Source organism: Rhagoletis pomonella, unplaced genomic scaffold (assembly GCF_013731165.1).
Source record: "Rhagoletis pomonella isolate Grant_MI unplaced genomic scaffold, Rhpom_1.0 Rhpom_scaffold_00007, whole genome shotgun sequence".
Classification (NCBI taxonomy): Eukaryota; Metazoa; Arthropoda; class Insecta; order Diptera; family Tephritidae; genus Rhagoletis; species Rhagoletis pomonella.
The window spans coordinates 2,368,201-2,393,219 of record NW_023458561.1 but is presented as its reverse complement, the minus strand read 5'-3'; the positions used below and the strand labels follow the sequence as shown (position 1 = coordinate 2,393,219).

General features: G+C 34.0%; 2 protein-coding genes across 4 annotated transcripts in view; one reads left to right on the top strand and one right to left on the bottom strand.

Moving 5' to 3' along the window:
- On the top strand, nucleotides 1-20,373 carry LOC118742244. The gene is made up of 3 exons (XM_036474165.1): nucleotides 1-16; nucleotides 19,840-20,061; nucleotides 20,133-20,373. Exons 2-3 carry the CDS (start codon nucleotides 19,850-19,852, stop codon nucleotides 20,308-20,310), a joined length of 390 nt encoding a protein of 129 aa, XP_036330058.1. The 5' UTR covers nucleotides 1-16; nucleotides 19,840-19,849; the 3' UTR covers nucleotides 20,311-20,373.
- The window catches only part of LOC118742245 (ejaculatory bulb-specific protein 3-like), a 69,549-nt gene that overhangs the window by 744 nt on the left and 43,786 nt on the right, over nucleotides 1-25,019 (bottom strand). Inside the window, exon 1 of one of the 3 annotated variants that reach the window (XM_036474166.1) lies at nucleotides 753-882. The exons of 1 other annotated variant lie outside the window; for it this stretch is intronic. The gene's annotated coding sequence lies outside the window, so the exon portion shown is untranslated. Of the gene's footprint in view, nucleotides 1-135; nucleotides 231-752; nucleotides 883-25,019 lie in introns of those variants that run through there. One more of the 3 variants, XM_036474169.1, reaches the window with a different exon arrangement.

Below are 25,019 nucleotides of genomic sequence, written 5' to 3'. Positions count from 1 at the left end.
AAACTGGACGCAATAAGTATGCAACTTTTTAAAACACATGATCATGAAAAAAGTGTGCAACAGTATTAATATTGCAGAAAAAACTATTACTGAACTTTGTATTCAATCGCAATTCTATTCAAAAAATAGTTAGACCTTTGATTTAGTATGCCGCGGCAAACGGTGGATGGTTTTTATTTAAACTCTTAAAAACTATGTAATTTTCGGCGAAATTATAGTTGCCAAGTAGCTACTGATACTCGCCGATTAAAGTACAAAACCGAATATAAACAAAATGCAAAACCGCGTATCAGGGATAATGCAAAGCCGCGTATGCGAGGTTGCATATATTATTTTCTAGAGAATAAAAACACTCGTATCTCAAAATGGTTCTCTTTTTTATAAAGCTGGCTACTATATTTCAGGACGAATAGGTAAGGATTGAGCCAAGAGCTTGTGTGAGCAAATCCAATTTTTGGCAGCAAATGTCAATTACGCGGTTTTGCAGAATGACGATAAGCGGTTTTGTACTTTAAACGACGATATTATAATTTTTTCAGCTTATGGCTTAGGGCAGGGCTATTCACGCACGGCGGCCGAGTTTTCAGCAAATAGCACCAACACTATTTTCCAATTTGTTATCCTAATAACGTTGTTTATGAGTCATTCAATTAACAAGCAAAGCAATATTTGCTAAATACAACACAACCTTGAACTAGATCTCATTGTAAAAAATTTACATTGTTTTTATCTACGTAGTAGTGTTCACTTACTTCGGCTATAGTATGTGCAAACGAAACAAAAGACTTAAGTGACGAACGTGTACTGCGTTATATCGTCAACGTTTACTAACTGCAATTGCTGTCGAAAATATCCCGCTTTTATAGCATAGGCAATCGAAACGACTGTATGTGTACTATTAGTTTCGCTGGTAATTAACTTGTTAAATGCTCTTATAAGTACTAACAGCCGAACAAATAAATTAATTTCCTTTTGATTTCTATAATATAAGCCATCAATAAAAAAATCATAAAAAATGTTCAGAACAAATGTGATGAAAAAATAGTTTTCCATTAAGTGATATGCGCTTAAATTTTAAACACAGTTTTACCTTTATAAATAAGAAAACTCGCATGTTCACCTTAAATACTGGCGGATTTTTGTTACAACAACCTGAATATGGAGTGTGTATGTATATGTTTATAGGGTAGTTCTCATTAAAATAATGAAACAGGCGCAGGTAATGGAGTGGCCGGCACAATCGCCGGAGCTAAATCCCATCGAAAATCTGTGCGGTGATGTCAAGAACGCAGTAAGAGCAGCTAGCCCTAAAAACAACGCGGATTTTGGAAAAAATAGTGAGAGACCTGGTATGCTATACCCACTGAAAGGTGTCAAAAGTTGGTTGACTCCATGCAACGCAGATGTCACGCAGTTATCAAAAACGCTGGACATGCTACAAAGTATTAAATGAACGACTCACAACTGGAATTGCTACCTTTATTTTAATTTATATTTTAATAAATAGTTGAATATATACAGTGCTGAGCAACTTGAACTTCAACTGTATTTAATTGACACAAACTACACAAGTTATTCGAGGTTTTTCTATACAGGTAAAGCGCTGATATTTTTGTGAACATAACTTTATACTGCCAAAGCTTAGCTTTAATAGTACCATCAACATATACGAAATTTTGAACCATTTAATTGTTATGTTGTTAGTGAATTTGAGCCACCCTTTTAAAATAAATATGTATGTATGTCGCTAACCACCAGTGTTGCCACAAAAAAATTACCAAATTCCTCAAAAACAAATGAAAAATCCTTAAATTCCGAACAAATTACTCAAAATGTTCTTATTACAGATATGAGTATTGTAAACTGTATGCTATTTACAGGTAAAAATTAATTACATTCTCCAATTCAATTGGTACATTTGTTCTTGCGGTTCAAACAAAGTATCACCGTTATTTTTTATGAGTTGGTTTGTATATGATATTGCTGCAACTATATCAGTGCTCAATCTGGTCTTCAAGTCAGTCCTACACATTTTTAAACTACCAAATATATGTTCTACTGAAGCAATAGAAAAGGGCTATATTAGTAGTGCAGATACATATTTTTTTCATTGGGAAACTTATATGAAGAATTTTTAAATCAAAAGCTTTTTCCATTATTTGTCTGGATTTAATGAATAATCAATATGAATATCCTTATGATCGAACAATGCGTGTTCTCTGCAATCGTTACTGAGATTTTGCAAACTCAAAATAAGTTGAAAATATAACGATGGAATGAAAAAAAATTATCGATAACATTTTGAATATTTAGCAGATGTTCTTAAGAGCGAAAAACACCACATAAGCGGCTTGACAAACCAAGCGAAATACACCTTTCCTTCACGCTATTTATGTTGTGTATGGGGCTGTTTGAAGGTTTGACCAGCCGTTTGAGGGAAATATGAGCGAAAATCAAAAATTCTTAATTTTCTGGCCGCCATGTTGACGCTTGATCAAACTGCTTACGTTGTGTATGATAAAATCGCCTCATTCACAACGAAATTTTTACCGAATGAGGATGCAAGAGAGAAAAATCGAAGAAAACTAAACCCTTTTACACCAAGCCAGAAGAAATTCTTTGCTTAAACGAGTCATGTTTGCATGGTGTATGGCGAAATGGGAAAAGTAGGATTGAAGAATGTTTGACAAGCTGCTTGTGTGGTGTATTTCGCTCTTTATAAAACTTCGAAAAGCTCTTTGTTCAAAAATCTGCAGAGCGATTTAACAACTCTCTTGTGTAAAACATGGTTAAGAGAAAATTCCTCAAAATAAAAATCCTCAAAAAATACTAAAGCGCACCCGAAACTCCTCACGTTTTGAGGAATTACTCACACAGTGGCAACAGTGCTAACCACAAACCAACTTTTAAATAAGTGTTTGTTTGCCCATTGTATGTATAATAAGGGTATTCATCAAACCTTATAAATGCATTGTAAACCGTATAAACTTATAATTGTGTAAAGCATATAAATGAACTGTCAAAATTTGTATGGAAACTCGTTTACACATTTCTGATAAATTTCTCCAGCGATTTCACTGAATAAACTTGATAAACTGTAGTCAATGTAACTCTGTCGCAACTCTAGCTATGTTTTCTTGGGCAATAATCGGGATCCGCATAAAAATTTTGCACGAAAATTCGATAACAACGATGGGATCCTGATAGAGGTCTGGTTCAATTATTATCCGTTCTGTTTGTTTTGTTTCACTGATAATTTGGCCGCAAAGTTTGGTAGTCGTGACAAAAGAATTCATACACAAACAGACATTCTGCCATTGTTTCTTTTAACTTGCTTCAAATAAATAGCCTATATGATATATGTATATTTATTTAAATAGATATTATCTCGTAAATATAATTTTTTCCCATTTAGTGAGTTAGTTTATATAATTTCTTTATCCTCGTGCTTCTAGTATAAAGTTAGTGATACTGAGCTCTATAAACAAAGAAAACACGACTATTGTCGCATGTGTAAACGGAAAGAGAGTGTGGGTCGTTCATGTCACAGAGTGCGTAAACTTATAATTTTATCTGCTTGATAAAGTTATCGGTTTAGATGAATAACACTAATATTTTGTTTGTTTTCAATACAAAACCATGTGTAATTACCACATACATACATATATATACGTATGGATGTAAAACGGAAACTACTTCTGAGAAATTAAGCAATAAAAGTGCTTAATTGACATACATACATATGTACATCAATTTCAGTTAGAGAGAAGGAATTCAAATGTACATATATATGACTAATGTAGTTTCAGGCAGTTTTGTTTTTGAAGTGAAACTTCTTTAGCGGCGGTTGGTTGGTTGGGAGTAAATTGACAAGTTCAGCGGAAATTGCACACGGAAATGGTGCAACGGAAATGATGCAACGGAAATGCTTGGGTCTGAAACAAGTACTTCTTGTGTGTATGCAACGGAAATGGTGCAACGGAAATGGTTGGGGCTGAAACAAGTACTTCTTGTGTGTATGCTTATGGTATGAATTTAACAAAAACTTGCTAATAAAAGGTTAGAGGATAACACTTAGAAATACCAATACAAGAATGAAAGTAAAGGTGAGTACGTGCATAGATAAAGAAAATTATAAAGGCAAAGGTAAAAATAAAAACAAAAACAAAGATGTGTAAAGATAAAGGTAAAAACGAAGACCAAGGTAAATTTAAACACTTTACTTATATATATAAGGGCAAAGGTGAAGGGGAATATGTTGATGAAGACAGTGATAAACATAAAAGTAAAAACAAAGATGAGGATGAGGACACCGATAAAAGTAAAGATGAAGATAGGGGAAGAAAGATTAAAATATTAAAATTAAGTTAATTAAAGAGGAAAGGATATAGAGAGAGACACGGGGACTCAATCTGGGAACTATTTTGGGATTTTAGAGATCTTTGGGATTCTCGAGACATCTATAAAATAATCGATATTGTTATCGGTTTTGTTATCCATATTTTTATCGATTTTGATATCGAAATTTTTATCGGTATTATCAATTTTGCTATCGATATTTTCGGGACTTATCGATATAATAATCCATATTTTGATCGATTTTGTTATCGATATTTCTATCGATTTGTTATCGATTTTGTAATCGATATTTTTAACTACTTTGTTATCGATATTTTTTATCGATATTTATCGATTTTGTTACCGATATAACTCGATTTTGTTATCGATATTTATCGATTTTTCTATTAATATTTATCGATTTTTTGTCGATTTTGTTATCGATATTTATTTATTTTGTTATTCATATTTATCGATTTTGTTATGGACATTTGTCGATTTTGTTACCGATATTTATCGATTTTGTCGTCGATATTTATCGATTTCGTTATCGATATTTATCGATTTTGTTATCCATATTTATCGATTTTGTTATCGATTTTGCTATCGATATTTTTATCGATTTTGTTATAGGTAATTTTATAGATATTTTTATCGATTTTGCTATCGTTTTTGTTACCAATTTTACTATCGATTTTGTTATCGATTTTGCTATCGATATTTTTATCGAATTTGTTATCGAAATTTTTATCGGTTTTGTTGTCATTTGGGTTTACCAACGGGTTTGGGAGGAAAGCGCAAGCTTCACGCAAGTCTTCGTCGATTACTTTATTACATATCTTCTGTAACCATATGCTAATTTGCCCAATTTGGGTCCATTATACTTCGTCTTTTGTCCAATATAATTCTTCATACTCAGCAATCGAAAAGACTCGGAACTGGTGACTAAGGAGGGCATTCATTCGACCAACAGTCGAATACAGTTTTTTTTATACTAAGTCTAAGAAAAAATACACCTGAAAAAGACGTGCGTGCCGCATGTACTTATCTCCCGAAGCTGACAAATGCAAATAAGGATTAAAATTTTAAAACTATTTAATAAAATTAAAGTAGAATCTTACAAAGTTAACAAAAAATACTTTTTTCTGCAAAATCTATAAAGGACCCTTTTATTTTTCACAAAACCTGTGCGACAGTTATTATTTTACGCCTTGTACTTTGCCATTCATATTGTGGCAAACTCTACTTAGTAAGCAAAGTTAAGTGTGGTAGTGAAAAGATGAAATGTGTGTCGAACAGAAACTGTCAATCGAGCGCGATAGAATATAAACGAAAATGTTTGGAAATTGTTAAAATGCAAAAATATATATTAACAAGTAAGAAATCTAAGTTCGGGCGGAGCCGAACATTAAATACCCGGCGCAAGTATTAAATATCTGTTTTTCACCTTTGCCAAAACTACCGCTACATGGTAAGCAGTGGTGGTTTTACCCCTATTTTAAACAAATTTAATAGAACGTGCAGTTAGACATAATGAGATAAACTTATATATTTATGTGTGGGCGGTATCATGCTCATTTTCCCAAATTCCAAATAATGTTACTTCTTTTCAAGGGATTGTTGTTAGTATCAATTTTGAGGAAATTAGCGTCCTTAAATTTCGAACTACTGAAGTTTCAAGCATTTCAGAAATTTACCGTTATATGAAAAGCGGCCGTAATTTTAGTCCGATTTCAGTAGTTTTCAACGTTTTGCTTTTATGTGGCAAGCACAATAACCATACCAAATTAGTAGATCGGTTACCGAGATACATACATGTATGGAGGGCCGTAGTCAGGATTTTTGATATCAAAATTTTTATCGGTATTGTTATCAATTTTGCTATCGATATTTTCGGGACTTATCGATATAATAATCGATATTTTGATCGATTTTGTTATCGATATTTCTATCGATTTTGTAATCGATATTTTTAACTACTTTGTTATCGATATTTTTTATCGATTTTGTTACCGATATAACTCGATTTTGTTATCGATATTTATCGATTTTTCTATTGATATTTATCGATTTTTTGTCGATTTTGTTATCGATATTTATTGATTTTGTTATCGATATTTATCGATTTTGTAATGGATATTTGTCGATTTTGTTACCGATATTTATCGATTTTGTTATCGATTTTGCTATGGATATTTTTATCGATTTTGTTATAGGTAATTTTATAGATATTTTTATCGATTTTGCTATCGTTTTTGTTACCAATTTTACTATCGATTTTGTTATCGATTTTGTTATCGATTTTGCTATCGATATTTTTATCGAATTTGGTATCGATATTTTTATCGGTTTTGTTGTCGATATGTTGATTGATGTTACTATCGATTTTGTTATCGATAGAGTATAAAGATAAAAATGAAGATAAATAAAAACGGAATAAAATAAATGTAATTAGAACAAACAGGGTAGATGTAGGGATACATTTCCATATAGATAGAAAAAAAAATAAAATAAAATAACCCTAAGCAAAAGCAGATGTATGTATGGACATTTGTATATTGGTTATGAGACAAACTAAATATGTAGCGTAAGTTTCACTTCTCCAGTGTGGCCCAGGCGCCCTTACTTTTTTTTATTATTTAAATACGTCGTACACCATCCATCTTATATGGTACGGGAGGACTGCCCGTACTGTTTTTAGTCAGGTGTTCTGGTAATTTATTTAATTTATATGAAACACAAAATATTCTGTGCTCGAATCGTAATATACGTGATCGTATTCCCCGTCACGTTAAAATATATATTTCGGATTATGACATATGTACGTACCCTTTCTATCGTAATTCGGCATGATGAAATACGTGACCGAGTGACTAAAAGTCAAAGTACATAACGTCCATTGCGTCACCGTCACCCTCAATGTCAGCGGGAACAGTACTTGTGTGTCTAGTTATACACTATCCGTTTACCATTGCATCCGTAAATTCAAAAACTCGATGCTGCTGTTTGCAGAAATTGCGTTGTACTTTTCTTTCATCACAATTACATTTATTTAAAAAAAAAAAAAACACAGAACAGTTGTCACTTGACGCAAACGCGTAAGCAAAGTTGGAAATTTAGCAAATTTTTGCGTCACCGTCAGCTTGATGCATAAAACTTCTTTTTCTTCTTTATTGGCGCTGTAACCGCCTAAGGGATTTTGGCCGAGTCCAAAACAGCACTCCAGTCAGTTCTCTTCTGTGCTAACTGACGCCATTTTTTTTTTCTCTTTTATTTCAACATATTTTAATTAAAAGAAAAATACTGATAAAAATAAAATATTTCACACAAACAACAAAAAATATAATCGACAATCGCATGAGGCTATTGCCTGAAAATTTTAAAATGTACTTAGCGGCATTGTGCTACTACACTCTAAAAAAAAAATGTGTAGATTTCCTACCGAAAAGGTAGATTACTGATTTCCTACTTTATTATTCGCGAAATTACATGCTCGCTTATTCAACGAATAGTTTAAATTTCGGACTTTTTAGAGTGTAATATAGCTGCTGTGGTGTGCCTAAATTTACTAAGAAAGTGTGCGCGAGCTACAAAATACACATCTGCTGTTTGATTTCACCCTTAGGATTGTGTAAAGCCACTAACAAAAACGATTTTTACACACGAAAATGTGTAAACGAGAAAAATACATATTCATTGTGTAAATTTACTAAAAAAATTTAAAAATAAACAAAAATATACTCGATTTTTAGTCGCATTTTTAAACAGATTTTTTAGAGTGTATGATAGCACGGCCGAGTAATCGTAGCCAACTTATGTACAGTAGATTGCATCACTGCCCATACAAAAAAAGCGGTACTGTTTTTCCACTGGAATTATAAAATCTATGTATTACATTTTAAGACTTCCACCAAATAAACAGTTTTTTTTTTAATATTTTTTGAAAAAATTGCCTCAGATGACTGAGTAGTTTAAGCTGAAAAAGTTTTCATAAAAATATAAAAAAAAAATTCTACGGAATCATTATAATCAGATTTTTGATGCTGTTTTTGCACTTTTTACAAAGACTGATTTAAGAAAAACTTAAATAACTCAGCCAAAACCTTACCATTTAGACTTATGAGGTACCATTTTCTCACCCTTTTAATTTCTTTGCGAATAAGCTCACTCAAAATATGAAAAAGGAGGTAAGATAAACGAGTGTCATTCCATGTTGAATTTAGATGTGTTGGAATTGAATAAAAAAAAATTGGGACGTGAATGAGTTTTTTTGCAAAGAAACAAAAAGTGTGAGAAAATGATACCTGTGATACCTTATAAGTCTATATCGGTAAAGTTTTGGAGCAGGTTTCAAATTTTTCTTAAACAAATCTTTGAAAAAAATTAAAAAAAGCATCAAAAACCTCATTATTATGATTCCGTTGATACAATTTTGTAATATTTTTATGTACACTGCCGGAACAATGTATTGGCACAGCATTTTTTTCACAACGTATGCAACAATTTTTATTCTAATATTTTCCCGCCAATTTTGTATAAAAATATGGTTCATTCAACAACAAAAAACATATATATCCTAAACTTTGTGCAAAACTCGCGAAAATTCCCCAAATTTTTATCAAAATTTTCAACTTTTTAATCAGATGAGTATGCAGCTTTGCAGCCCATTAAATTCTAGCGAAAAAATGCAAGTTCGGAGTTAGTCAAAAATCGCGTTGATTTTTGAGAATTTTTTTTGCTGAAGGTGTTTTGCATTTTTTCCATATAAAGTATTTTCGAATAAACATTTTTGTATGGAAGAGACTACGTGAAAAGAATTACCAAGAATCAACGGTAATTCCCAGCTACTTAAAACTTGCACATTATTATAATAAAATTGATTGGGCGACCAATACTAAAAAAGTTATGAGCAAAAACAAGGGCCAAATTTTTATTGACAAACAAATTTAATTTGTTTTTAGAGAGTTCTGTTGAGAGTTCTGAGTAGCCCATCGAGAGTTCTAACTAAAACTCTTATAAAGTTTTTTTGTTCGACCAATAGTAACAAAGTTATAAGCAAAAATAAGGGGCGAATTTTTATTAACAAACAAATTTTATTTGTTGTTCAGAGTTCTGTTGAGAGTTCTGAGTAGCCCCCTGAGAGTTCTAACCGGCCGACCAATACTAAACAAGTTATAAGCAAAAACAAAGGGCAAACTTTTATTAACAAAATATTTCATTTGTTTTTCAGAGTTCTATTGAGAGTTCTGAGTAGCCTCATGAGAGTTTTAACCAATAATTTTATAAAGTTTTGTTGTCCGACCAATATTAAAAAAGTTATAAGCAAAAAAGGGGCGAATTATTATTACCAAAAAAATTTCATTTGTTTTTCAGGGTTCTGTTGAGAATTCTGAGTAGCCCTTTGAGAGTTCTAACTAAAACTCTTAAAAAGTTTTGTTGTCCGACAAATATTAAAACAGTTATAAGCAAAAACAAGAAGAGCATTCTTACTAAAACTCTTATAGTTTTTTTGTTCGACCAATAGTAAAAAAGTTTAAAGAAAAAGAATGGGCGAATTTTTATTAACAAAAAAATTTTATTTGTTTTTCAGAGTTCTGAGTGGGCGCCTAACAGTTCTAACCAAAACTCTTGAGTTTTAAAAATTGAAAGCTAAAAACAAGAAGCGAATTGTTATAAAAATAAAAATTTCATTTGTTTTTCAGGGTTCTGTTGAGAGTTTTGAGTAGCGCTCTGAGCGTTCTAACCAAAACTCTTATAAAGTTTTTTTGTCCGACCAATAGTAAAAAAGTTATAAGCAAAAACAAAGGGCAAATTTTTATTAACAAAAAATTTTATTTGTTGTTCAGAGTTCTGTTGAGAGTTCTGGGTAGCCCCCTGAGAGTTCTAACCAAAACTCTTATAAAGTTTGTTTGGCCGACCAATACTAAAAAAGTTATAAGCAAAAACAAAGGGAAAATTTTTATTAACAAAAAATTTCATTTGTTTTTCAGAGTTCTGTTGAGAGTTCTGCGTAGCCCCCTGAGAGTTCTAACCAAAACTCTTATACAGTTTTGTTAGCCGACCAATAGTAAAAAAGTTATAAGCAAAAACAAGGGTTGAATTTTTATTAACAAAAACATTTTATTTGTTTTTCAGAGTTCTGTTGAGAGTTCTGAATAGCCCCCTGAGAGTTCTAACCAAAACTCTTATACAGTTTTGTTAGCCGACCAATAGTAAAAAAGTTATAAGCAAAAACATGGGTTGAATTTTTATTAACAAAAACATTTTATTTGTTTTTCAGAGTTCTGTTGAGAGTTCTGAATAGCCCCCTGAGAGTTCTAACCAAAACTCTTATAATATTTTATTGTCCGACAAATATTAAAACAGTTATAAGCAAAAACAATAAGAGAATTTTTCGTCCGACCAATAGTAAAAAAGTTAAAAAAAAGAATGGGCCAATTTTTATTAACAAAAAAATGTTATTTGTTTTTCAGAGTTCCGTTTAGAGTTCTGAGTGGGCGCCTTACAGTTCTAACCAAAACTCTTAAAAAGTCTTTTTGTCCGACCAATAGTAAAAAAGTTGTAAGCAAAAACAAGGGGCAAATTTATATTAACAAAAAAATTTCATTTTATTTTCAGAGCTCTGTTGAGAGTTCTGAGTACCCCCTGAGAGTCCTATAAAGTTTGTTTGTCCGGCCAATATTAAAAAAGTTATAGGCAAAAACAAGGAGCAAATTTTTATTAAGAAGCACATTTTATTTGTTTTTTTTTCAGAGTTCTGTTGAGAGCTCTGAGTGGCCCCTCGAGAGTTCTAATTAAAATTCTTATAAAGTTTTTTTGTCCGACCAATAGGAAAAGGAATGGACACCGATGCTCCAGCTCTGAAATTATTCAACTCGGAAACCGCTGGTGGTAGCAGAGGAAGAGGGAGGCCCCCACTGCGATGGAAAGGTCAGTTGCAGATGGACTTGGCTTCGCTTGGCGTTTCCAATTGGCGTCAGTTGGCACGGAAGAGAAACGACTGGCGTGCTTTGCTGAACTCGGCCAAAATCGCTTAGGCGGTTACAGCGCCAGATAAAAAGAAGAGAATTGTAAAAAGGTTACAAGTAAAAACAAGGGGCGAATTTTTATTAAAAAAAATTTCATTTGTTTTTCAGAGTTCTGAGTAGCCCCCCGAGAGTTCTAACTAAAACTCCTATAAAGTTGTTTTTTCCGACCAATAGTAAAAAAGTTATAAGTAAAAACAAGTAAGAGCAGCGCTGTCTTCGGCTATGACGAAGGCTTCATACCTTTCATGAACATCTGAAAATTTTACTTTAACAGATTACTGCATTTGAAAAAATTTATATATTTGCAGAATACATAGATAGAGGAGATGCATATATTTATGAAAACCCATATCTAAACATTCAGAGGTATGGAAGATATACCTCATATAGCACCAATCCAAGTCACACAATTTAATGGGTTTAGACTCCTACATAAAGGAGTCTTAATAACTGGTATCTGAACAATCAGAGGTTTAAGAGATAAAGTTTATACAGCATAGATTTTGTCGATTTTCTCAGTAGACTTTGTATTATTATTTATAGAATAGCTTACGAAATTTATCTGTTTTGGCAGCCCAAATAAAGGAGTTTTCAGTAAAACCCCATATCTGAACAATCAGTTGTATGGAGGATATAAATAGGCTACAGTGACCCGCTTTTTGTTAATTTTACTTTAAACTTTCTGTTGGTAATTAGTGAAAATATTGCGAAATTTCATGTTTCTAGCTGCATATATGGAGAAGTTATAACAAAGAATCTCGAATCTGAACAATCAGTTGTATGCAGGCTTTAGGTTATAGCGACCCGATCTTCGCCATTTTCACTGTAAGTATTTTTTTGATAACGGGTGGAAATATTGCGAAATGTTATGTTCCCAGCTGCATAAACGGAGGAGTTATAACGAAAATTCTCATAACTGAACAACCAGTTGTATTGTAGATATATGTTATAGAGACCCGATCTTTGTTTTTTCACTATAAGTATTCTGTTAACAATGAGTAAAAACGGCGAGAATTTGCATGTTCCTAACTGCATAAATGGAGAAGTTATCGCAAAAAATCTCATATCTGAACAATCAGTTTTATGAAGGCTACAGGTTATAGCGACCTGATCTTCGTCATTTTCACTGAAAGCATTCTTTAGATAATGAGTGACAACAGTGCCAAATTTCATGTTCCTAGCTACTTAGATTGAGGAGTTATAACGAAAAATCTTATATCTGAATAATCAGTTGTATGGGAGCTATAGGTGATCCGATCTTTGTAATTTTCACTTTAAGTTTTCTGTTGATAATGGGTGGAAGTGTTGCAAAATTTCATGTTCCTAGCTGCATAAATGAAGAAGTTATAATGAAATATCTCATATCTGAACAATGAGTTGTATGGGAGCTATATGTTATAGTGGTCCGATTCGTTCGGTTCCGAAAAATGATTATTACATTATAAAAATACATCCACCGGCCAAATTTCATCCGGATATCTCGAAAACTGAGAGACTAGATTGCATACAAACAGACGGACAGACAGACAGACAGACAGACAGACGGACAGACGGACATGGCTAAATCGACTCAGCTCGACGTTCTGATCATTTAAGTATACATTTTAATGGGTCTATCTCTTCTTATTCTGGTACTTACAAACATCGGACCAAAGTTATAATACCATTTCATGCTGATGAAAGGTATAACAATGCGTGAATTTGTATCAACAAAAAAATTTCATTTGTTTTTCAGAGTTCTGTGGAGAGTTCTGAGTAGGCCTTTGAGAGTTCTAACTAAAGCTCTTTTAAAGTTTTTTTGTCTGACCAATAGTAAAACAGTTATAAGCAAAAACAAGGGGCGAATTTTTATTATTATCGGTTTTAGCTGTCTAAATAAAGGAGTTTTACAGTAAAATCCCACAGTTGTATGGAGCCAATAAATAGGTTATAGTCACCCGACCTTTGTTCATTTTACTGTAAGCTTTCTGTTCTAATTTAATTTAATCTTTCTAGCTGCATAAATGGAGAAGATATAACAAAGAATCTCATATCTGAACAATCAGTTGTATGGGGGCTATAGGTTATAGCGCCCAAATCTTCACCATTTTCTCTGTGCTTATTCTTTTTGATAATATGTGGAAATAGTAAGAAATTTCATGTTCCCGGCTGTATAAATGGAGAAGTTATAATAAAAATTCTCATATCTGAAAACTCATCCTTGTTATTTTCACTGTAACTATTCTGTTAATAATGAGTGAAAACGGTGCGAAATTTCATGTTCCTAGCTGCATAAATGGAGGAGTTAAGATAAAAGACCTGTTATCTGAACAATCAGTTGTATGGGGGCTACCGGTTATAGTGACCCGATCTTTGTTATTTTCACTGTAATTACCCTCCAGCACTGCTGGAGCCAATCGCTACTTTTGAACCGCTACTGCACCGACTCATGGTAGTGCAGAGTCGAACCAGTCGGAAGCAAGTGACTACTTTAGTAACTCCCGGTAGTACAGAGAGCCGATGGTGACTACCACCTAGGACATTGCCTTGTAAAAGTAATCGCTGAAATACACTACAAGTAGTCGGTCGGTAATTGACGGAAATTACCATGTAGCTACCGATTCATCAGTCCTGTAGTCGCGCCCCCGTACTGCAGCGTATTCTGTTGATAATGAGTGAAAACAGCGCGAAATTTCATGTTGCTAGCTACATAAAAGGAGGAGTTATAACGGAAAATCTTATATCTGAACAATCAGTTGTATGGGAGCTATAGGTTATAGTTACCCGTTCTTTGTAATTTTCACTGTAAGTTTTCGGTTGATAATTATTGAAAACAGTGCGAAATTTCATGTTCCTGGTTATATAAATGGAGGAGTTATAACGAAAAATCTTATATCTGAACATTCAGTTGTATGGGAGTTATAGGTTATAGTGACCCGATCTATGTAATTTTTACTGTAAGTATTTTGTTGATGATGGGTGCAAGTATTGCAAAACTTCATGTTCCTAGCTGCATAAATGGAGAAGTTATGATGAAAAATCTCATATCTGAACAATCAGTTGTATGGTTGCTATATGTTATAGTGGTCCGATTCTTCTGGTTCCGACAAATGATTGATACAATATAAAAATAACCCACTTACCAAATTTCATTCGGATATCTCGAAAACTGAGAGCCTAGAGTGCATACAATCAGACGGACAGACAGATAGACGGACAGACAGACATTGCCAAATCGACTCAGCTCGACGTTCTGATCATATAAGTGTACATTTTAATGGGTCTATCTCTTTTTATTCTGGTACTTACAAACATCGGACCCAAGTTATAATACCATTTCATGCTCATGAAAAGTATAACCAGGGGCAAATATTTATTAACAAAAAAATTCAATTTGTTTTTTTAGGGTTCTGTTGAGAGTTCTGAATAGTCCCTCGAGAGTTCTAGCTAAAACTCTTATAAAGTTTTTTTTTTTGTCCGACCAATAGTAAAAAAGTTAAAAGCGAAAAGAATGGGCGAATTTTTAGTAAGAAAAAATTTTTATTTGTTTTCAGAGTTTTGTTGAGAGTTCTGAGTACCCCCTTGAGAGTTCTACCCAAAACTCCTTAAATTTTTTTTGTCCGGCCAATATTAAAAAGGTTATAAGCAAAAACAAGGGGCAAATTTTTATTATCAAAAAAATTTAATTTGTTTTTTTTTCAGAGTTCTGTTGTGAGCTCTGAGCGGCTCCTCGAGAGTTCTAACTAAAACTCTTATAAAGCTTTTTTGTCCGACCAATACTAAAAAAGTTATAAGCAAAAACAAAGGGTAAATTGTTATTAAACAAAATTTCATTTATTTTTCAGAGTTCTGTTGAGAGTTCTGAGTAGCCCTTTGAGAGTTCTAACTAAAGCTTTAATAAAGTTTTTTTGTCCCACCTATAGTAAAAAAGTTATAGATAAAAACAAGGAATTTTTTTTAACAAAAAATTTCAGTTTGTTTTTCAGAGTTTTGTTGAGAGTCCTGAGTAGCCCTCTGAGAGTTCTAACTAAAATACTTATAAAGTTTTTTGTCCGACCAATAGTAAAAAAAGTTATAAACGAGGGGTGAATTTTTATTAACAAAAAATTTCATTTGTTTTGCAGAGTTCTGTTGAGAGTTATGAGTAGCCCTTTGAGAGTTCTACCTAAAACTATACAGTTTTTTGTCCGACTAATAGTAAACCAGTTATAAGCAAAAACAAGGGGCAAATTTTTATTAACAATCAAATTTTATTTGTTTTTCGGAGTTCTGTTGAGAGTTCTGAGTAGAAGTATAAGCAAAAACAAGGTTCGAATTTTTATTATTATCGGTTTTAGCTGTCCAAATAAAGGAGTTTTGCAGTAAAATCCCATATCTGAACAACAAGTTGTATGGAGCCAATAAATAAGTAAATAAATAACTCAGGGGCTACTAAGAACTCTCAACACAACCCTGAAAAAAATTAAAATCTTTTCAACAATTTTTTGTTGAGCTTGAGGCCGTTTATAATGAAAAACTTATTGCGGAAACATTAAATTTTTTGTTAATAAAAATTTGCCCCTTGTTTTTGCTTATAACTTTTTTACTATTAGTCGGACAACAAAACTTTATAAGAGTTTTGATTAGAACTCTCAGGGGGCTACTCTGAAAACAAATAAGGTAAGCGGTGACAGAATTAGGTAAAATTTCTCAAATAAAAAATTTTGGAGTTTTTGCAGAACAATTTACAAAACCGTTTCAGAACTCTAGAGCTCTTTATCGTACACTGGAATAAGGCATTAGAACTCTTTTTCCTGGAAATAAGGTGGCGGCGTGAAGTTGGCCCCCAAATCGTTTTTTTTCTATTTCTGCCCGGAACTATTGTAATTTCCAGTCAGGAACTTTAGAACTCTTTAAAATCTAGCCAGAACTCTAAAAAATTACACATTTGTCGAAATTTCGGGCGCCAACTTCACGGGAGTGTGCCCTCGGGTATAAAAAGATATTTAACTAATAAAAATATTGTAGAAGTAATTTCAGCAAACTAAATGCAACCCAGAGGGAAGTAATGGCGGTTTATGGTAAATCACCCGAGCTTGGTCAAAAATTTCCTGCCGAAATGACCATTAACTAGTATTTTTATCATTTAATATTGAATTTAACAAAAAATCGTCAGTTACCAACCTGACGTTCAGAGATTTTAAATGCATTGATAAAATAGCACTGAATGATGAAAGTCTATCACTGGAATGGAACTCTTGCTGGTTCTTCTCGAATCTGGATATAAATCAGATCAGGATTGGACAGATTTTTGGCTCTTAAAGCGGTCAAAGAGCCAGCAACTGCTACACAGGAAGTAAAGCAGTCCCTAGGGTAAAGGGGTTATAAAAAATACATTAAAAGAATCATATGTATATATTAGTAATGAGAGTCGGAGTACAAGAAATTTTATTACGCTCTTCTTACCCCTTCATGCTGAGTTTTGATATCACCCCTCATCTAGCACCTAAATGTGCCAGTCCGGCTCCTAAGTGCAAAAGGCTCCTGGGAACCACTTTGCCCATCTCTGAATTATATCAATTTAATAAAGTGGTAAACTATTTGTATGATAAATATGTTCCTCTACGTACTATAAAAGTGAATGATTATAAGAGACCGTGGTTCACAAAGCCCATTCTTAATCTTATGAAGGATCCAGGTAAGGCCTATAAATATTGGAAGCAGTATCCTTCTGACGGCCGTTGGAATGCATATAACAATTTAAGAAATAAAGTAGCAAAAGAAACGCGTTACTATAAAAGAGTTCATCTGGAAAATAAGCTTGATACAACCCTGTAGTCAAATGTACTAATTGTAAACGACCTCACAACTTGTATGAACCGCATGGCCAACTAGTCAGCCAACTATTTCTCTCCATGACAATCACTGGTATTTTTAACATGGGGATGTCCTACGAGATGGCAATTGTCAGATTTCGGTCAGAAATATACCAGTCTCATATTAGTTCAAAATAGACAGAAAAATACTAGTCCAATTTTGGACCAAGACAACCACTTGGGAGTCAACAAGTTAGTTGAATTCACGAATATACAATAAAACACTTTTGATTAGCAGCCTTAGAATATTCTTTACCTATTGAACGGAATAGAAGTATATGCACATATGTACATACATACATAGGTATGTATACATAATCACATATGTACATCTAATTTATAAAAATCTCATGTCACGGTGTTTGTGGTCGAACTCCTCCTAAACGGCTCGACCGACTTTGTATGCATATACATTTTTGGTCATGAAGAAAAATTGGGGTCTATTAAAAAAGGGGCGCGGCACCTCCCATACAAACTCAATTTTTTATACTGCATATCACGGAAAATGTTCATGGAAGAGGACTCGAACATGGTATATAGAATATAGATATATGAAAGCAATCGCATACTCATGCAGAAAATTGTGGTGACCGGAAAACAAAGTCGGATTTTTCATACTGCATATCTCTGGAAGTGTTCATGGTACAGTACTCGAACATGGTACGGAGATTTATGAAAACAAGCGCATACTCATGGAGAAAAATTGCGGTTATTGGAAGGGGTGCAGGCACGAATTTTTCATACTGCATATCTCCGGAAGTGTTCATGGTAGAGTACTCGAACATGGTATGGAGATATGTGAAATCAATCCCATACTCTCAGAGAAAATAGGGTCTATTTGAAAAGAAGGCGTGGCGCCTTTCAATCTCACTGATACTATTACGTATCTTTGTATGCATATACATACACCTTTGCTAGGTTATTTAAGACGGAAATAGAAATATGCCTTCTGACAACCACAAAACCGTAATATTACAAGATAAATGCACGACTGAATATCATCAGCGTGAACTGCTGGTGAAAATGTTGGGCCAAAAGGTTTCAATACAAAAATTCATTTTGGGCGGGACGAAGTTCGCCGGGTCTGCTAGTACATATGTAAAACGTAGCGCTGATCAACCGTGGTCAAAGCAAACGTGAATTTTTGGCTTCTATCGAAACCAAATACGGAAAGTACATACTCTCATACAAAGCACTGCTACTGCATTTAGCCGCGCTAGGGCAGTACAGTGTCTCAAGAACGTAAAGTAGCACAGTGGGACAACATAAATAAAAATTGAATACAATACAAATAAATAGGTAGAAACATTTATATTTGTTCATATTCTGCCATCTATCTCCCGCAATCATTATTAGTTACCAAAGTGTGGGACCCTTATATAAAGAATTTAGGTTTGAATGCCATAAATTGGATTTATGTTGCCAAAAATGGTCATCATGCTCACCAAGGAACCTCTCAGCGTCGCTGTTAAAGGTAAAAATCAACGTTTTAGACAAACACTGGGAAAGTTGATTGGCTTCTTTCAACTTTCTCTCAATCCCGCACTACTCTGAAGCTAGTAACTCCGCAAAGCTAGTATTTGAAAGATCCTCTACTAAATATACTAGTTGCAAAGCTGAAATGGTTGAAGCATTGGACGCCCTCAATTCCAACTCAGCAACTCCGTAAATCCCAATACCTACACCTAATCCGTCGCAACCTTCAGCCCCCAATGAAGGTCACCCAATTATGCAGTCCACTATTCAGGTGTCTTCCCCCACAGACACAGCCTGAAAATATCCCCCTATAAATTCCATTCCAATGAACTCAAATAGCGCAGAATCCTCCAATGATTCTCTAAAGTGCTTCCGAACTCAACCCTCTTCCAACTTACATCTACCCCAAAAAGTGTCAGACGCGGTAACTTTCGGCCGGCAGGGGCTCTACCGCCGATGCAAGCTCGGCAGAAGCCATCAACTCTCAACCCCGAAGATGTTGAAAACTGTTCAAACTTTGGTAAAACCACAAATACGTCAGCTTCAAGACCAACATGCCCTCTACTACAAACCACGTTCGATCCCAGCAGCAACCACAATGGCCTACAATGTCATCACCTTCATCAACACAGGAACAGCAGGAAAAGCTGTGGTTAGATTGAAGCTTCTTACCGACGCTTATTACACACTTTTTGCTTCAACTCTGAGGCAAAAGGACACCCAGACGTCAACTTCATTTCGGTACACAAGTAACCATAGTCACCAACAAATGCACAAGAGAAGTCACACCCAACTGGTTGCGAGAGGACCAGTGTCGATTTATCCCCCATACATCCCAAAAGTGATGTTACACTCCAAAGTCGAAGGGCGTACCTACAGGAGAATGTCTGTAGGAATTTCTCTGTACCTAAACCCTTATTGAATCATAATCCATCCACTTTGAATGGGCGTTATCATTCTCAACATTGGAAGTGTGGACGCTTTACGGGGCCTTCTCCTACACCCGAAGCATATCCCACAAATAAACCTCCTATCACCAATTATATACGCATGCTCCAAGCTCACCCACTTTCTCACGCAATATCTCTCTCAAACACGAATTTAGCTAAATTCACATCACTCGTGCTTCAAAACTAACTCATTTTACGACTCTTTTTCCACAGGCTAACCAAGATGGGTCGCAGTTCTAGTGAAGGGTCTCCACTCCTCTTTTTCCAGGGATCCCAGGTCAGTCCGTATGAAGAACAAATAAAACGGTATCCCTACTGCCTTAACTGCCTGGCTACGTTCCACACAACCGGGTATGCAATACGTTCGACCGCTGCGATAACTGTGGTAAGGCACCCCACACTATACTCCGTCGCTCAAAAAGTATTAAGTATTTGGTAAATGAAATGTAATCTCTGTATATGTACTTCTTAATATTGCAACCTTGTATCTTATATCGTAATTTAAGTGACGAGTCGCTTTGGTTTGTAAACGACGGTGTGGGGCGACCCGACCGCGCCAGCCTAAAGGCAGTCAACTCGCGACCGCCCCCGCACTCATTTGTAAATTTGAACTCATCAGCTAAGCTCCTCTGGCAAACAATAACACATGAACTCAGTTTCGCTCAAACAATTAGCTTAAGTTAAAAGAAATACATATAACTTTGTATATTCACCAAATAAATGAAATGAATTAAACTTATAATACTATATATACACACTTATAATTAAATCCTCTCTTTTCTTTAAATTGATTGACCGGTGCACCCTGCACCCGCCCCAAAGTTCGAACCCTAAGTTTTAAACAGTACCGACTGTCACGTTTAGGTCTTTCCACAGTCAGCGATTGGTGGGTCCCATGTCGCAAACGGCCGCTACTACTGGGAAACCTATATTTCGTAATATCACAATTATTGAAAATGAGATAAACTTAGTCATTACGCAGTTGTAATCCAAAAATATAGGCTGCTTTCACCATTTCCTCAATCCATGTGCCATAACGACTTGGACATAGTTCGCAGGCTTTATAACGAAGTCTCCCGGCTGATCATACTCGAAAGACTCCGCGACTTTCCTCTCATCGAATGAGAGAACGCAAATTTTTTCGCCTTTCGAAAGATTGGGCCTGTGTTGCATAATCTCGATGGCTGCGGTAATGATGCCTTCGTTCACATCTTTTCGGTACCAGCCAGGGAACTGCAATTATTCGTATTTTTAAGTAATTGGTTGAATAACACAAGAAATAGTGTTAGTGGATATTATTCATTGCAGAATATTCACACATATGCACTAACACTATTTTACGCTCGGCACACAAAGCGAGAGCATGTACAATGACTAAGTTCTCTGTTGATATGAATTAGTGTAGTGCTCCATTCTCTCATTGAGCCATTAAGCAAATTAGTTATCAGTGTTCCCATTTTAGCCGTTTTCCGGATAGATTTAGCCGGTTGCGATAGCAAACAGCCGGAGAAATTTCGATTTAGACGGCAGCCGATTTGTTAGCCGTTTTGCAGAAAAAAATTAGCCGTTTTTAGCCGATTTTGCTATTTGCCTTGTTTTCTTAAATTTCAAATATGTATATATGTTTCCATTTTTGACTAAGCGACACGAAATCTGTTAGAAATGGCTACTAGCCTTATCGTGAAGAACATTTTCATGTCAGGCAGGGCTGTATGAAATCGGGCCGATTTCGCTTATTTTTATTTTAAACGAAGAAGGGATTTTCTTCATAAAATGTTTGTTATAAATGTCTTAGTTTTAAGTGTGAAGTTTTATTCGCAAACTTAGAAAATAAGAAATTATTTCACTGTTAAGACACTTAAGATGCGTTTGTGTTTGGTGCCAACAAACCGAATAAATATTACATGTAGATATTGTCTTCCCAGATAGCGCATATTCAATTCTGCCTAATTTACAAAACATCATTTTTGCCCACTCCCAAAGGTTTAAGGTAAGGGAAAAATTGATATTTGCAAGCTTTATTTACACATATGTATTTTTTTAAACAAACTTTTTTGCTGAGACTTATTTAAATTCCAAAAACCGAATGCCAACTTGAATTAAAGGAACCAACACTGAAGTGAATCAAAATGAAAATAAAAGAGCACAAATTTCTATGTAAAGCAAAACTCTCTGGGAATCCTACGAGACATCTGCCGGTCATATGACCGGTCATCTAAATGGGAGATCTGCAGCCTTTTGGCATCATATTTTACATCAGAATTGAAGGGATTTCTGAAAAATCTGACCAGTTTTGTTGTGTAACTGTGAATTTGCATCCCTTGTCAACATATGGCCTCGGTTGATGTTAACTTAAGGTCGTTGTTTTACTGCCTTAAAATTGAAGGGAAATTTTTACAGCGTGTTTTATGTGTATTGGTTTCTATTTGTGTGTATTGAGAATCGTTCAGTCTGAAAAGGCCTTGTAGGGAAGATAGTAGGTTTGTTCGTCGAAAATCCAGCGAGAATTATCATTCAAAATATCAGATAGTAAGAAAAAATGCTCCCAAATTCTCTCTCATGTAGAGAAACTTGGAATTTTCTGTACGAACGCAAATTTGCAAGTTTTTCTGCCAGCTGGTGTCCACGGTTGCATTTCAAACAAAAGAAATTTGTATAGCATTTTTAAAATTCTTTCAGAGGGGCAAAAAACAGGATCTACGTGTATATATCTGGTCAGTCCGACTTTCTTCAACATACGTTTCCATTTCTTTGTCGGGTTTACTATATCGACTCTGGTTGAGATTGCATTCCGATTAAGAATACAGTTTTTTTTTGCCGAGTACCTTTCAAATCATTGGAATTAACTAAATTAATTAAGTAAACAAGTATTAACTTACATTTTTCATTTTAAAATCGCTCCAGTTTGTAAATTTTTAAATTTAAGGAACTTGTTTATTCAAATTATCGTCGACAAAAAATCCAACCATGTGCCACAATCATATGTTTTTCCTAATTGCAAAGTCTTGCTGACAAAATTTTTTCCGGCTCGAATTTGTAACTTCTCTCCAAGAAATAGTCTTTTTACTCGTGATTTATTTAAACAAACCATGTGAAATTTAGTTGAAACATTTTAGCCGTTTTTAGCCGGTATTTTTTGTCAATTTAGCCGGTTCGTCCAAAAAGTTCTGGCAACACTGTTAGTTATACCGAAATGAGTAGGAGCACTAAGAAGCACCAATAGTTCAGTTGAGTGATTTTAGTGAATTTAGTGATTTTCGTCGTTTATACCAACAAAACATGTGAACACGACGAGAAAGCGACAGCATGCGAAGGCGCACTAACACTCTCTGACTTTTAGCTCACACTTCCCAGCAAACATTTGGAGTCATAAATGAATATTTAAGGAGTCTCATTTCGGAGCCTTTATGCTCATAATGATATCATTTAAGAGTCCGAAATGAAGGTGTTTCCCTTCCTGCGAAGGTCGACCTACACGAGCTTAAATTCATACATCAAATGAGCTTCAATATGAGTCATATTGGACTCATATACAGTTCATTTTGGACTCTTTTTGAAGCTCTTTAATGACTCTTATTGGCCTCATAAATGCCTACTTTCGGAATCTTTTTTTATGCTGTTCTGTAAATCTTATTGGCCCTATTCTTCGACTCTTATTGAACTTACTTTAGAGCCATGTTTGCAAGGAATTCATTTCAAATACTGTTGCATACATATATTTGTATATTGCAGCATTCATGTAATATCAGCTGCTGCAGCTAAATTTTGTTTATTTTTTTCTTCCTAATTATTTTTCATATCTGTATAAACAACTTTAGATATAAATTTCGAGTCGTTATTGTTTTTATACTGGCACAAAGTGCTTTCTCATAACTTGGATCATATATGACTCCTAAAAGATTCATATAAGAGTAACAAATTTTTTGTTTTTGAAACTCTTATTTTCTACCTATTTCCTACTCCTTTCGGACTTATATATTCTGAGCGCTCAAAATATGTTTGCGGGGTTGTTTATGGTGGCGCCCGCATGTCGCACAGTGTTGGGAAATGAAATAGTTCCTTCAGTACGAAATCTATACAAAAACTATACTTTTCGACTGTAAATTGCATCGACTTTTTAATTTGCTCATATATTTTCTTAGTACATGCCTACATAGATTCCCTTCAAGATCAATGATTTGATGGTATTCATGGGATGTAGGTACATTTTGCTCTTTGAACATAAATGTGTATGCACATATTTTAAGGTACACTTATTAACAAACAAATTTTTTTTTAAGTTATTATGCATGGATAAAGGAGACATCTTCTTTGAATTCAGTACTAAAGTTTGACATTTTATTTTTAGTATTTCATGTGCTTATCAAAACTTTACGACGCTCACATATTGACAAGATTGGCCATTTATCTTAAAATTATTTAATTTTAATTATTTGTTTATAAAAATGCAGTTTATACTTTAATAAAACCCCAAGGTTAAATTTTTGCGCAACATTAAAAAAATCATTACATTAAAAAAACTTTCGTAAAAATTTCGGGCTTTTAACTAGATTTCCTAGAAATACATGTTTTGAGAATGCCGTATGTAGTCCGATCAATTTAAATGAAGTGCAAGTTTAAAATAGCTGCGACTTATCGTTGATTTTTAATATATATATATATATATATTTTTTTTTTTTGATGAAGCTGTTGCTCATTTTCTTCGTTAAAAGAAAAAAAACGCATTTAGTTAATATGACATGACGGCAAATTCCAACTGCTTTAAACTTGCACCTTATTATACTAAAATTGAAATAGAAAGCTCGAAACGTTTACGAAAGTTTGTCGATTTTTTAATGTTGTTCAAAGATTTAAACTTATTTTCATACAGTTTTTGTTAAGGAATTAACTATATTTTTATAAACAAATAATTAGAATTAAAAAATAATAAAATAAATAGTCATTTCTAGTCAATATATGAGTGTCGTGAAGTTATGATATTTAAGAACATAAAGAATTAACGATGACACTGTTTCTAAGTATATGAAGCTGATTTCGACATTTTGTTTTAATAAGATTTAGTATCGAAAATATTCTTTCAAAACTTGCCTAGGAATGTAAGGTTGATAGCACACCTTTTGCTATGTTATAATGGTTATTTAAAACCCTTTTACTTACAAAGGCAAAAACGAGAAGGCGAAGACAAAAAGATAAAACGAATTCCCGCAGTGAATTTTCAGAGCTACGTATATATTTATAGTATTCATCACAAAATTGTACTAAAAAGTACTGCGTAGTAAACGAAATTGTATCAAAAAAGTACAATTGTACCAAAATCCCAACACTGATGTAGAACAAAGCAGAACACAAATAATATTAAACTCATTGAAATTATTTTCAGCCTCTCACTCGAC